We start from the raw sequence: 13,553 nt of genomic DNA, 5'->3' as shown, positions 1-13,553 counted from the left end.
TTCTGTTGCTTGCAGAGGGAGTTGGCAGGAATGGCTCAAAGCCTGTAAAAGTCAAATGCTGTCTCTTTCAGTTTGAGAGAACAATTTTTGAAAATGTGAGCTAAAACACTAGATGCCTCAAGCATGCTGCACTCCAATTTTCCAGTCCCATGCAGCAGCAAAACCCGAATAATACAGTTGGATCTATTTGTTCAGCTCTAATGTGTAGTATATTTGAAGCTCGTGCGGGATCTGTTGAATTAACATACAAATTGCTCATACATTATCTTATGGACTTTTCCATATCGAGCAATACAGCATTTTCCTGACGAAACGTCTTATTTTTTTCACACTATGATGAAATAACCAGGCGGCTCGCCAGAGTTTTATCACTTTTATTTTGTCACAAAATGCCAAGCACTCATGCAGGATTGTGCTCATAAGCATTTACCATAATTTGTTTTGCAAAATTAAACTGCATCCATTGATTATACTCTTGCTCCTACCATAAAAGGGAGTGCCTCTAAAGCTGACCGGTTTTTGGCTCTGAGAGGTAAGAACTTTAGCTCAGCTCTTTCCCTCGGGCTTTTGGTCGTAACCAAGCCTTCGCAAAGAGCAGTGTCAAGCTTGTCCTTTGATGTATGTATGGAGGCGTTTTGTTCAAAGGGATAACCTTTTCTGGGCACTTCTTTGAAATGATAATTCTCCAGCTTGCTGCAGGTGGAACTGCAGCTCTCTCAGCAGAGAGGTCAATCAAAGTCAAATGAAGCGGCTGCTCACAGGTTCACCTCAGTACTGGGTGCCAGTTCCTGGCTGCTGCTGCTGTCAGCTCTGCTGCTGGCCTAATCTCTACTTTTGGTAAAAGGAGAGGACACGGGGGATGTCACTGTGACAAGTATATTTGAAGCAGCAGATCGCAAACCAAGAAGCTGTGCTCTTATGGTCATAAATGATCTGAGGATATCAGTGTGCTGGAGTGTTTTCACAGCTTTGACTTTGTATACCAGACCCAAGCTGAGTTTTTTTTCTTTTCCAAGCTACAAGTTCTGTGCCTGTAGACCGGTTAAAGGGGCGCAGCTGTGTGTAATTACATCAGTAATAAAGCCTGGATTCGGTCCACCTGCCACACAATGAACCCTCTATCCAATCTAGTGCTTCTGACAACAAAGATGATGAGTCCTCACTGGTAATAGCCTTGACGATGAAGCTAGGAGGCTGCGCTTTATGAGAAAATAACCCCAGCTCAAGACAAATTTCCCAGAATCGTCTAATCCATCTTAAGTAATGAAATATATCATATTCACAAAGCAGAGCTATAAATAGTTTTTTTTGCAGCTGTTTTACCTCTACTATTTGCTTTATTGCTGCACTGAATTTCCAGTTTAGTATGCACTAAAAACATGGACACAAACAAATGGCTGCTTGCAGCATCCAGTAAGTCTAAACTGCTAAGTTGTTTAAGATGCAGGTTCTCATCAGTCTTTGTTGATGACAGGGGATTTTCTAAATAGGAGCCCGACATGGACATAACCTCATTTACTTTTAAATATTGACATTGATCATTTTCAACTGTTAGTGTACTGCCTTATTCATCGAAAAAAGTCTTCAGTCACTTTTATACCATCCACTTTTTTAAGTTTTAAAATGTAATATCATCAAATTAGTTTCAGAAATAGAAAAAGATCTTTGTTTTTTTGTTTTTTTTACTGCTGACACAGGTAAAAAAAAAAAAGTGTTTCTTTTTTTTTAATAAGGCACATAAAAAACATACTAACCCAAAACTTTATAACCAATATGTGAACCGAACCATGATTTTTGATGTCCCGTTATACCACTACTAGATACCATGAGAACTTCCATTGTACTTTTAAGCAGCCCATAATATTTGCGTGTGATTATATTTTAAAATATAAATCCATCCATTATCTAACATGTTTGTTCTTGCAGGGGCCTGGTGCCTATCTCCAGCAATGAATGGGAGAGAGGTATAACCTGGAACGGTCACCAGTCCATCATTATTTTTATTTAAAATATATTGATGTTCACCGATGATAATGGGATAACAAGTAGTGCAAACGGTGACAATCACAATGTAAGACTTTGGGGCTTGTTTATTATTTCTTATCACAAAAGTTATTGATTTAATTCTTCCTTTTTAACAATAAACAGTACAATGTTTGCACTTTCCTTATTAAAGTGTCTCAGTGAAGAAAGATTTCCTCCATGAAGCCAATTTATTTTACTGACCTGACTTTGCGTTCACTTCCAAGGCAGTGAGGTTGCTCCACCTTAGGTTCACACTCAGTACATGCATATAAGATGGAATTTGCTCTTCAGTGCGTAATGTCTGACACAGCAATCGCATATGTTATAGATACATAACTAGTTAGAAAAAAAATATATTTTTACATCATTTTATATTTTCTGAGCCACTAAGATAGATTCAGTGTACTAGGTCGCCATATAGTGTCTGTTGGCGTTCACTCCCCAGAGTAGAGAATGCAAGTGAATGAAACAAAAGCAGAAATGCTTTCAGCCAGTGACAGCCTGCTATTTTATATTAGTATCCTGATGCTGCTGTCCATCTGGATGCAGCCATGCTGTGTAGGTCCCTGCATCAGCTGCGCCTCAGTAACAAGGCGGTGCAGCACAGATAGGGATCTCCCGTGGGTTTAGGCTCCAGCTGGAACAGCCCTGCTAGTCCAACATGTTCCTATTATTGTTTGTGACAGAGTCAAGAAGGACATGAAAGTAGAAGAAAAAAAGGAAGCAAATGCATGTGCTAAGCTTGTGCTTTGGGTTCTTCTTTGAGTGTCCCCATTGTAATTATGGGCATGGGTGGCCAGCAATGACAGCTCATCTGTTAGCCAGCCAGCAGGAGCGTACAGCACCTGGTGAGCCACGCGCAAGAATGATGAGCCACAAACACACAAATTCCTAAATATATGCATATTTTTAAATGAAACAAGAAAAAGGAGTTTTGGCACATGCGTGTAGTTGTTTGCTGATTATTAACACAAACTGAGAGTTATCACTTATTTTATGTCATTTACTTGCAAATTAGCTGAGATGCACAGGTTGAACCAATGTTGTTATCATCTTAATTAGCCTCATCTTGTCATATATTTGCAGCTCAAGCATGAGCCGTATGCTTTAAATTAATTATAGTAGATGAAACAATTCAGATCAGATCGTTAACTCCCCGTTATTAAACATCTTTCAACAGAGCAGCAACACTAATGTCTGCACAACAAATTAGCATACCTAAAGGTAAAATGTGCAAGTAAAATATTTAATAACAGGAATTTGTCTCATGTTCCCACACATTAGTGGGAAATTAATAGTTTAAATGTTTTGTCATTTTTTTGTTTTATTTTGTTGGTATGCAAAATAATGGTATCTTATTACCATAACCTTGTCCACAATGACAAGGAAATTAAACTTTTTTTTTAAAAATAAAAACACAACCTTCCGCAAAACGGAGAACATGGAATATCTATTACTTGCTTTATTTTTTCTGATTTGGCTGAATTTTCAGTACTTTCTCATAAAATGACTGGTCAGAACTATTTTCACACTGAGAATAGTACAGAGCCCGTTTTTTGTCAATTCAACCGTCTCTCCTTTGGTGACACCAAAGGATCCAATCATTTGTGCTTCCCCTTTGACAAAACCCTTCCAATCAGGAATGACTAATGACTGGATAGGTTGGCATGCAGTGATCCCAGCTTTCTAATTAGTCTTCAATTAACTTGTTCAACCTTGGAAACTGCAGGGTGCGCAGTCAACATGCACACACTTTGCAGCTCCAGACCAAATATCAGACCTCTACTGTAAAGTCAAAGACCTGAGATAAAGGTTGTTGCGTGCACTTTCTACTCTATATACATCATTTGACTGGGCTACTCTAACACAGGAATACGTTTTTATTCAAATCAATCCGTCGTAGCTCTGAATGTACGCTGTGAGTCCTAAATGTTCCTCCTGGAAGACAAACTTCTCTCTCAATCTCAATTCTTTTGGAGCTCCTGGGATTGTGCTGGATTTACAGTACCTCCATCAACTTTGACCAGCTTGCGTGTCCGGACAGGGAGACGCTGTGAAACCGGTGGGATTAATCATGTTTTTCATGTCGACCAAAAAGTTCAATTTTTATCTTCGCTGAACAAAGCAGTTTTTCTTTATGTTTGCTGATTCCATTAACTTGCTGCTACATGCTACATGCTGCTTCATGTTACACATCTTTTGGCAGGCTGCAATAGTGATTTCTTACACTTTTGAAAACTTTCTTCATCAACTTCACTTGACTTGACAGCTACATGCTGCTTCATGTTTGTCCATTTTACACTTAAAGTCCATGTAAAATGCATCTAGGTCTGCAATTATATGATAACAGACTAAGTTAAAAGTGTGTTATATTTCTCCACTATTTTATTTTTTTCTTTTACTTTTGCAAACCATTATTAAAACACCTCAGGAATACAAGATGAATCGAGGAACTGTGAATCGATACAATGTGAACTGAGCATTTCTAAGTGTGTAAGATCAAAAATGTCCCTTATATGTCTTTTAGACTTTTTTTTATTTGACTACACAACACTTTTTTGCACTCCAGGGGAAAAGGTAAGTTCATGCTGGCACAGTGTATACTTTGAAGAAAAAAGAGAGAGAATCGCCTCTCTGTTCTGCCTGATTCATTTTGGACTTTTACGAATTCTCAGCCAACAATATTTATTTGGATACAAACAGAATGTCAGTGTTCTACGCCCACATTTCTGCTCTCTTTTCTTGTGTCTGTTTTGGTCTGGTTGATGTATGTCAAAGTCCATTCAATGTGTTCCTGATCGGTGCAATAAAAGAACTTGCCTGAGTCTTGTGCAGAATACAATGCAATTTCACATGCTGCTTCAGGGACATGGGGAATACAGGAACCTGGGAAAATATACATGACATGGATGAGTAAGATCTCACTCAGCTCGGTGTATTAACAGCATTAAAAACACCGTAGCGTAAAGATAACTGACATCAGCCTGTGTGTACGCATATCCCCACACACTGATCTTTCTGTCTGATGCAAAACATCAAGCCATGCTTCATCCCGTATCACAGCTGGTGGCCGCTTTTCGAACAGAGTGCCATATAACTATGATAGAAATTCCCAGGGAGCTGCTGTTGTTTGGCATCCTAGCACCCAGTGGTGTGCCCTGTCTCGGCGCATTATAGTTTTTTTTTTGTTTTTTTTTCTTTTCGTCAGCGAGTCCATTCCTTTAAAAGAAGGCTTGACGCTTTCTTTCATTTCAACCTATTAAGGTTGAAAGATGGGGAGAGTAAGTCTACAGACTGCAAGCAAACCCCCATCAAGACAACCAGCAAAAATAAAAATGTCCTGAATACAATTTCTAACATTTACTCAAAATCCCCATCGTAAAGTATTAATGGGTGTACTGTATATGTGTATAAGCACCAGTCGGGGGCCTCTTTGATGTTGCCCCAAGTGTCAAGCAGCGTTGGGAATGAGGCTTTTAGTTCCGTTTTTTTTTCCTCGACATATCATTGCGCTGTGTGGAGGACGATGGCGTGCAGATACTGTGGCTGTTGTGTAAAATCACCATTATTCAGGAAAGCAATGATGAGATGCCTGGTGTTTAATGCTTCTGTCTGACTGATGCCTGCACATGCAGCGGAGACGGGTGAAAGTGAAAGAGGTGACCTCTTTCTCTGCAATCTAAAGAGCTGCCTGTGTGTCTGCTTTTAGCCCCATTGTCACTGTGTGCGTGTGTGAGGAGCCAGGTACTGTGTACCTGGCTCCTCAAAATCTTTGTACTGTAGTAGCATTTTATTAATTCATTTTTACAAACTGCAAATTAGCTTTTTTTTTTTTTTTTTTGCTGAATTTGTTACTTTTTTAAACTTGATTTACGTGTTTGATTTTCTTCCGTATGCCCATGTAGATGAGGCCTCTGATTAAAACAATTCAACTTTTTCAATTTAGCTTAGGAGTTTTTATTTCCCAAGGGGTAGAAAAGGAAACGGTAACCAAATTTAAAATCATTAAACAAGTACAATTGCTCGATGTTATTATATTTTAATTTGTAATTATAAAGTCTTTGCCTAATATCAAATCTACCTATAAGATGTCTTCAGTAAGCAGTTTAGAGGTGCTGGACTGTTGTTCTATCTATTTAGTGAGCAAACAAAGCCCTTTTTTCTTAATGCCCCCACGGTACTGGTGTGTGATGAGGCCAGGTTTATGTGATTTGTGTCTTCAGTAACATGGTATGGAAATTATCTATATTTAAAGAAACATTTAAGATCATTTCTTAGGCTTCTAGTTGCTACAGGTGAATTGTGAAAACCCACTTTCAATTTAAGCTGCTCTTATGAATGGGCAAAATCTATTGTGGAGAAAAAGAGATAAAGATTGAGCCATTTGAATACAGTGAGGAGACAAGTGTTTGTAGGTAAGGTAAGAATGCCGTACTAAGTTTCAAGCATGGTGGTGGTGTCATCATACTGGGACGGTTAGTTTTTCTGGTGCACTGCACAAAGTGAAGAAATAAAAAAGGAGGCCTCAACATTGTATTTAAGTCAACATCTAAATAGCTAAAGCTCAGAGGCATTTAAGTGTTTTGATCCCAAAAGCACTTCAAAACTGGCTTGGAAATGGATAAAACTGTAACTTGAAGCTTCTTACAGTACCTTCTAAAAACCCAGACCCAGATAAGAAATTTGCAGACTATACTTGAAAGCCTGGTCATTTTATAAAAGTTGCAGTATTGTTATTTAGCTTGACCTATTTGTTCAAAGTCCCTACTGCTTTGATAAATTTCAGTCTTCAATTTACACAGCTTTCCTAAGCCACTTTTAATAAAAGAAAAAAAAATTAGAATGATGAAAAATAGTCTGTTAAATCTAATTTAATTTTCAACATTTAAATTATGGCTTTATAATCGTTATTAATTTAAGACTCCAATTCAGATTCATTACATGTTAGTGAACTGTTTTGGTGTCTTATGAGAGATGTTTTTATTATGCTCTTAAAGACTACATGTTTTTATCTTGTCTGGGTTTATACAGTCTTCTGCTGTATAATTATCAAGAAAAAGATGTTTTAGTCTGTTTTCAGTAATCACACATTCGTCTTCCTGTTCTTATTCTTTGCAGATCACACGAGTCATTTTTTGTGTCTTCCTCGAGACTGATTTTGCCATTTACAAGAAGAAAATGGCCATCATCTTTCAAGGTAAGGGTGTTTACTTCCCAAGGACAGCATTTTGCATTGTTTTGCTAATTTTACCTGTTTTTTGGGGTGTGGGGGGTTTGTCTTTGAGCAAAACAAATTAAGGAAATGATTACTTGTTACCATGGCAGCATACTATTTAGAAAGTATGGGATATCTCTCGCTATTAGTCACTATAGCGATAAAGAGAATTTGCGATCTATGTTGTTTATTCCCTGGAGAAAATGGTTTAAAGACCTGTCAGACTTGAGTGACATCTTTAAACGTGAAAGCATGAAATGCCGAGAAAATCTGTGCGGAAAGTTGTCAAATCAAATGCCAAGTTCGCCACGCGTTGCTTTAATGCGATTAGAATAGTTGACGTCTTTTTCAGTTTATCTGCAGACTGATCTGTTCTACAGTTTTAAATATCTTAGTGGGATGTAAATGGCAGATTCATTTCAGTGTAATAATGACTTGGATTTCTCCAGCAAGAGCTGAAAACATTCAGGGGTGCGTATGCATAGCAACATATCATCCCTGGTTACTGCTCCACAGCTCTACGTGTGGAATAAACAAACATCCATTATCTCCTACTCCCACTCTCTTTTCTGCCCCTCTCTCGATTCACTCGCCCCTTTTCATGCCATCATCTTTTTACGGGGACAGGGAGCAGTCACCAGCTCTGATGGGGGCTCCACAGAGGACTGAGCTGAATAGCCGGGGAGCTGAAAGAGGCTGGCTGGCTTCACCAGCCTAGCATTACCTCCCATTTACCTCACTTTTCCCTCTTCACCTCCCCAGCGGAATACCAGCTCTCAGGCCTTCATCTGGCTGTTCCCAGATGGAGAGTGTTTTGTTCTCCCTGCTCTCCCGTCATCTCCCCCGCCCCTCCGCCCAGGCTCTTGCCTGAAAGATTACATTCTGAGGAGAGACCTTAATTATGCCTGCCTGCCCTCCTGCACCCAGCACCCGTCTCATCATATTAGTGTTTTGAGATGAGAATCTGGAGCTGTTGTTCTCCAGTTATCTCTCTCGCCATTTAAAAGTGTAGTCAGGGGATAAATGCTCCACATCTCTCTGAAACGGGGCGCAGGGCTAAAATAAAATGACAGGCGCCAAGTGTGTGTGGCACAAAGAGCAATCCAAAGATATTTACTTATAGTCTGGTAAAGCCATCGAAGCGAGCAATTACCATGCCTTGTGGAAAGTATTCATGCTGCTGAAACTTTCTGGCACTTTGTCACCTTACAACCTAAAACGTCATTGTATTTTGGGGTCCAGTGCATAACTATGAAGGCAAAGTAAAGACCTAGATGGTTTTCAAACTTTTTTTTTCTTTCTTGAGTAAAGAATAATTGGGATGATTTTCTGTTTAGCCCCCTGTGCCACAACTTTGCGAGGCCAGCTTTCAGTGCAAGCTCTTTCTAGAATATACAATTTTTACTTGTTCTTTGCAAAATAGCTTAAGGTCAGTCAGAATGGATCGAGTTTTTCCGCTGATTCTTGACTAGAATTAGATCTGGACTTTCAGGCTGCATTCACACCAGCCCTGTTTAGTCCCCCTAAATCAAACTCTAGTTAATTTTCTAGAAAGTCAGATTTGTTTGGGGAGGTGCTAATGCGTAATTTGGGTTTGTTTGAAGTGAACTCCGGTGCTGTTTGAATGCATACGTGGTTGCAAAGAGGGCCAAAAACTGCCCCGAAAGCAATAAGCGAACGGTATCATAGGGCATTCTGGGAAAATATATCCAATGCAAATGTGAGAGTCTAGGCTAGCGTGAAGAAATGGATTGTGGTCTTTTAGCTAAGTCCAAAAAGAAATGTTATCATTTCTAAAAAAATTTTGCCGTTCCATTTTGTATACAACTCGTGAAGAACCTTCTTCAGAGGTTTTTGTGTAACTTCATTCAGTGGTTCTTGGTGCAGTGCCACCGCAGGCGAGGTGGGGGGAGCAGGTTTTGAAAGGCTTTTATTTGTTGTGTAAAAGCGAACCGCACCAGCTGAAGAGGTAACAAATGTTTCAATTTGGGTTTCCAGTGGAGCCGTACTAGACTGTCAGTGGTACAGTCAATTACAATCAAGTGCTTTCAGACGATATGTAATTTGTAAGTAGAATTGACTGCTGAGGGGAATTGGTTGCACTGGGTTTTATTTTGGGGTGTCAGATTACAGGAAAACAATGAAGACTGAGGCTTTAGTATGGCAAAATGTGAAAAGGTTTAAAAACTATGAAAACTTTTGGATAGCTTGTAAATTTTGAAAGCAGGAGTCAGAGATTTAATTAATATCTGCAGCAGATACCATGACATTCCTCACCCGTCATCTGCTCTTTGACCCCTGAGGTTCAGGGCCGCGCTCATGTCTGCTCTGCTAACATGTGTGGGCAGGAGAGAATAAGTGAGTGTGACTTTTCCACTCTGGATCAATGTCAGCGGTGAGCCAGACATTTTTACTCCACTCTCACCTACACCTGTTCTAATCTTTCAGCTCATGATCAAAGATCAAAGCATTTACCACATCCTCAGTGAAAACCGAAGCTCTTTCAACACATTCAGTCAGGAAGAACAGAGACGTGAAATTAAGAATCCCGTGAATGTCGACTACATCCTGATGGAAGGGGGAGTGGATTCATATGGCTGATCCAGCAAAATGTATTTCGGAGGTCGTGGAAAGGTTTGCTGTAAAGAAAGAAATGCTGATTGGTATGATTGCGACATGTCACTAATGCATAACCCCGTAGTGTGAAAAGACTTGCATTTAGCCTGTGCAGAATGGTAGTAGTGAATCAGACGCTGCGAATTAGCTCTGCAGGTGTGCTCGAACACTTTCAGAACATCTCATCATCCTCACTGCCAGGGGAAGACAGTGGTGTGGATCCACACCGATGCCACACACTGAGGCTTAAGATCATTCTGTCTCCTGCAGCACGCTCGCTTTCAATAACTCTCCGTTATATCGACCAGCCGTTTTTTTTTCCTCTTCCTCTCCTTACTTGCTCTCACTTACGCCTCTCCTCGTTCACTTGCCCATTACCTTATTCTCCTACTTTCTATCATTCCTTCCTATTGCATCAAGGAGGGGCTTCTCCATTGCCTCTTCTATCAGCAAGCTGCTGCAGAGCTGCGGTGATTGGTACTGCTTTGTGCTCTTTTTAGTATTTGTATGTGTGTGTAAGGGAGGGTGGGGGGTCATGTTAGAAGTCCAGATCTTCCCCCGTCTCATCGGTTTCAGGAATGCTTGAGCTAAGAGCAGACAGAATAGATTTTTATTTTGAAGTCTCGCTGCTCCCGTTTTTCATTGTATAGCCACTCTCCTCGTATTCAAGCAATCTGTCAAGTGACAATGACTGGAGCAAGAATGTGTAAACAGGACATTTGCATACAGGAAATTGCTTTATTACAATGTGAATCTGCACAAGCTGTCAGTGAGAGGGAGCCAAAATATGGTTACTTGTCTGCAGAAGGAGGAAACTGAAAAATAGCCTCTGCTGACAATAATAATCGTGCATACCAGCCATGGCGCACACTGGAAACAGGTAGTTAAACCATGTAGAGTATTGAATTTCCCACTTTTGACATGCTTACGAATGACTGCACATTCTGCTTTGCACTGGTATGTTATTTGTGTTCAAGCAGGCTCATTTAATGAGTACTGATACAAGCAGACAAAGGTCTTTTATGTATCACCAGCTCAAGGAGCACTTCATGCATTCAGAGTCGTGGAACCTCTGAAGCACACAAAGACTGATGTATGCAAATAGACAAAAAGGCTTGTGCACACCACCGCTATCTTTTACCTGCATTGGACCAATCATTATCCATTACATAGCTCAGTATCAGGGTTTGTACGCATTGATATAAGGATCTGATAATTACGCCACCTATTCTTGCCTTGTTAAAAGAACCACCAGTGTTTGTCCTGCTTGAAGAAATGTAATCAGAACCACAACAGTTGCTGCGGTTGTGTTTTTTAAACAAAGAAAATAATACCTTGACGGGATTTACTGTGTCTTGAAAATTATCCTCCAGTTTGTCATCGTACCTGACTGTAATTTCTTGGCATTTTATTTGGCGAACATAAAAACGGCAACATTGTGACATCAAAGGAAAATGAGATATGCTTCTAAAAGTTTTTAACTTTTTTTTTTTTTTTTGGCAAATAAACCTTTGAAAAGTGTGACGTAGACTTGAATTCCTTGCTCATGCAGAACCATCCATCTCTGCAATTTCCACTGTCTTTTAAGATATGTCTCCACAATCTTTCATGTTAAAACTCGGCTTGTTCATCGACACAAAATGGAAAATGCTCAGTCAGACTGCACTGAGAAGGTATTTCAGCTTCCATGTTTGCCACTGTATCCACTGCATACAGTTTGTATTACACTTCAGTAATATTTACTACTTTGTTTTTCTTTTGCTGTCACATAAAATCACTGTTTTTGTTTTTGGTTGTGATTTCACAAAATGCAAACCAAAAAAAAAAAAAAAGCCTGAGAGGTGTGTGGACACTTGGACTTTGCTGTACACACACACACGCATACGTATATGCATACGCATACACACACACACACACACACACACACACTTCAGTTAATTTATTTAATCATGTGATTATACTCTGATTCTGATTGTCGTGTCTGACCACATGCTTGTCTCGGCTCGTGTTATTTGCGAGAATGGAAGCAGCCAGGCAGCTGTGGTTGTAGAGAGTAAAAAGCATGTAGAAATTGATTCTGGGTACACTCCTCTCCTAATATGATCCGGGTGGCTGCCCACAAGCTGGGTTCCATCTCCTCTTCTCCTCAATCAGCCACGGTGCTGACAATATTAACACAGCCCACAGATCTGCAGAAACTGCTGCATTCTCTCCAACTGTTTCACCGACTTCCCAATTGACATTTATTTACATGGTTCTTAATACACTCTATATCCTTAGCATTTCTACACACACACACTCACCAAAAACAAATAAATACCATGGCTCTCCTACTCCTTCGGAAGAAGTAGCGCTGTGGCATGCGCGCGCTTTTATCGCGCACATGTAATTTGTTGAGGGAGGGTATGAAAGGCTAAGGGAACCCTGTGAGGGGTGAAAATGAAGTCTGTGTCGGTTCCACAAAGCTGTTCCTCAGGTTTGGGAAATGAGGAAACCATGGTGTATTAGTGATGTGATTGTGAGAAAGCACAGGCTCAGCTTTGGCAGCACGAGGATTCAGCTTCAGCTCGCTATCAGTGAAAAATGGTCATGTTTGTGCATAAATCAGACATGTAGTGAGCAAGCCCTGCATATTTGCTTATCAACATTTCACTGTTGTGTTGACATGGTTACTTACTGAATAGGCCTGGCTTTAGTACAGTTCCAGTTTTAACATTAAACAGTTTGAACTGCTGCTTTTAAGGCTGTTCAATCTGAGTTGAAACATCACCAAAGAAAATCTTCTTTTATAGTGAATTCTTTTTTAGGCAAGATTTATTTGATGTTTAATATAAAAGTGTGTATATAATATAATAATCTTTGTAAGTCTATGATATATTTTTGCCATGTCATTAAAGTTTTAAATCCTGATAGAATATTAAGCCTTTCTAGTATCTTAGAATAAGCTTTAAATCTGTGTTTGTATTTTTTTTTTCTTTCTGTGGAAGGGTGAATGAGGAGAGCCTTTCAAATGGAAAATTTTAAGGGGAACTCTTAAAATAGACGGATATGAACTTTGCCGGCAATTGTGCTAAATTTTGCCTTCAAAAAATTTTACAATCACAACAATTTAAGTCTCCTCCGAAAGCATTCACAACCTTTGACTTTTCAACTTTCGGTCACATTATACCAACAATTTTCTTGGTTTTGTGTCCTGTCAAGTCAGCTTTGGCAAACATTTGGCAGTTCTGGTGTGAGATCAGATTTCTTTTATATTTACTTCTGCTGCTAAGTTGACTTTATTGACTTAATGGCATTATAAAGCATCTCAATGAAAGATAAAAATGTACAAACCCTGCAATCATAATGGCAGCATTATGCAGGGAAACTACAACATTGACCAATAAAAGACTGGCCAGTTCTTTCCATCAGTTCATGCCCACACTTTCTATCTAGACATTGCCATTTTGTCTGGCCTACTTCCATTTCACTTTTAAAAATCCATCTTGTATACATGTCATGAGAGGTTTTTTTTTTAAGATAAAAATTTCACAGCTTTATGCCACACTATTCCTGTTGAGTACGCTTCTGATAAACCTTGACATATTGTGACACTTGAATCAAAGCATAATCACTCTGGGTGACCTCCTGCTGTTGGGTGCTGTATAAAAGAAGTACCTATCAGTAGAACATAGAAAAATATTTTAAACCATCTCTT

General features: G+C 39.5%; 1 protein-coding gene across 1 annotated transcript in view; it reads left to right on the top strand.

Moving 5' to 3' along the window:
* The window catches only part of macrod2 (mono-ADP ribosylhydrolase 2), a 466,505-nt gene that overhangs the window by 415,334 nt on the left and 37,618 nt on the right, over positions 1–13,553 (top strand). Inside the window, exon 9 of the mRNA XM_088012960.1 lies at positions 7,144–7,222. Within this exon, the coding sequence (XP_087869086.1) occupies positions 7,144–7,222 (79 nt within the window). The remainder of the gene's footprint in view (positions 1–7,143; positions 7,223–13,553) is intronic.

The sequence above is a fragment of the Poecilia mexicana genome, unplaced genomic scaffold (genome assembly GCF_051168715.1).
Source record: "Poecilia mexicana isolate PSO_F unplaced genomic scaffold, ASM5116871v1 scaffold_15, whole genome shotgun sequence".
Classification (NCBI taxonomy): Eukaryota; Metazoa; Chordata; class Actinopteri; order Cyprinodontiformes; family Poeciliidae; genus Poecilia; species Poecilia mexicana.
The sequence above is the reverse complement of the archived record's forward strand: the minus strand, read 5'-3'. Positions and strand labels throughout refer to the sequence as shown.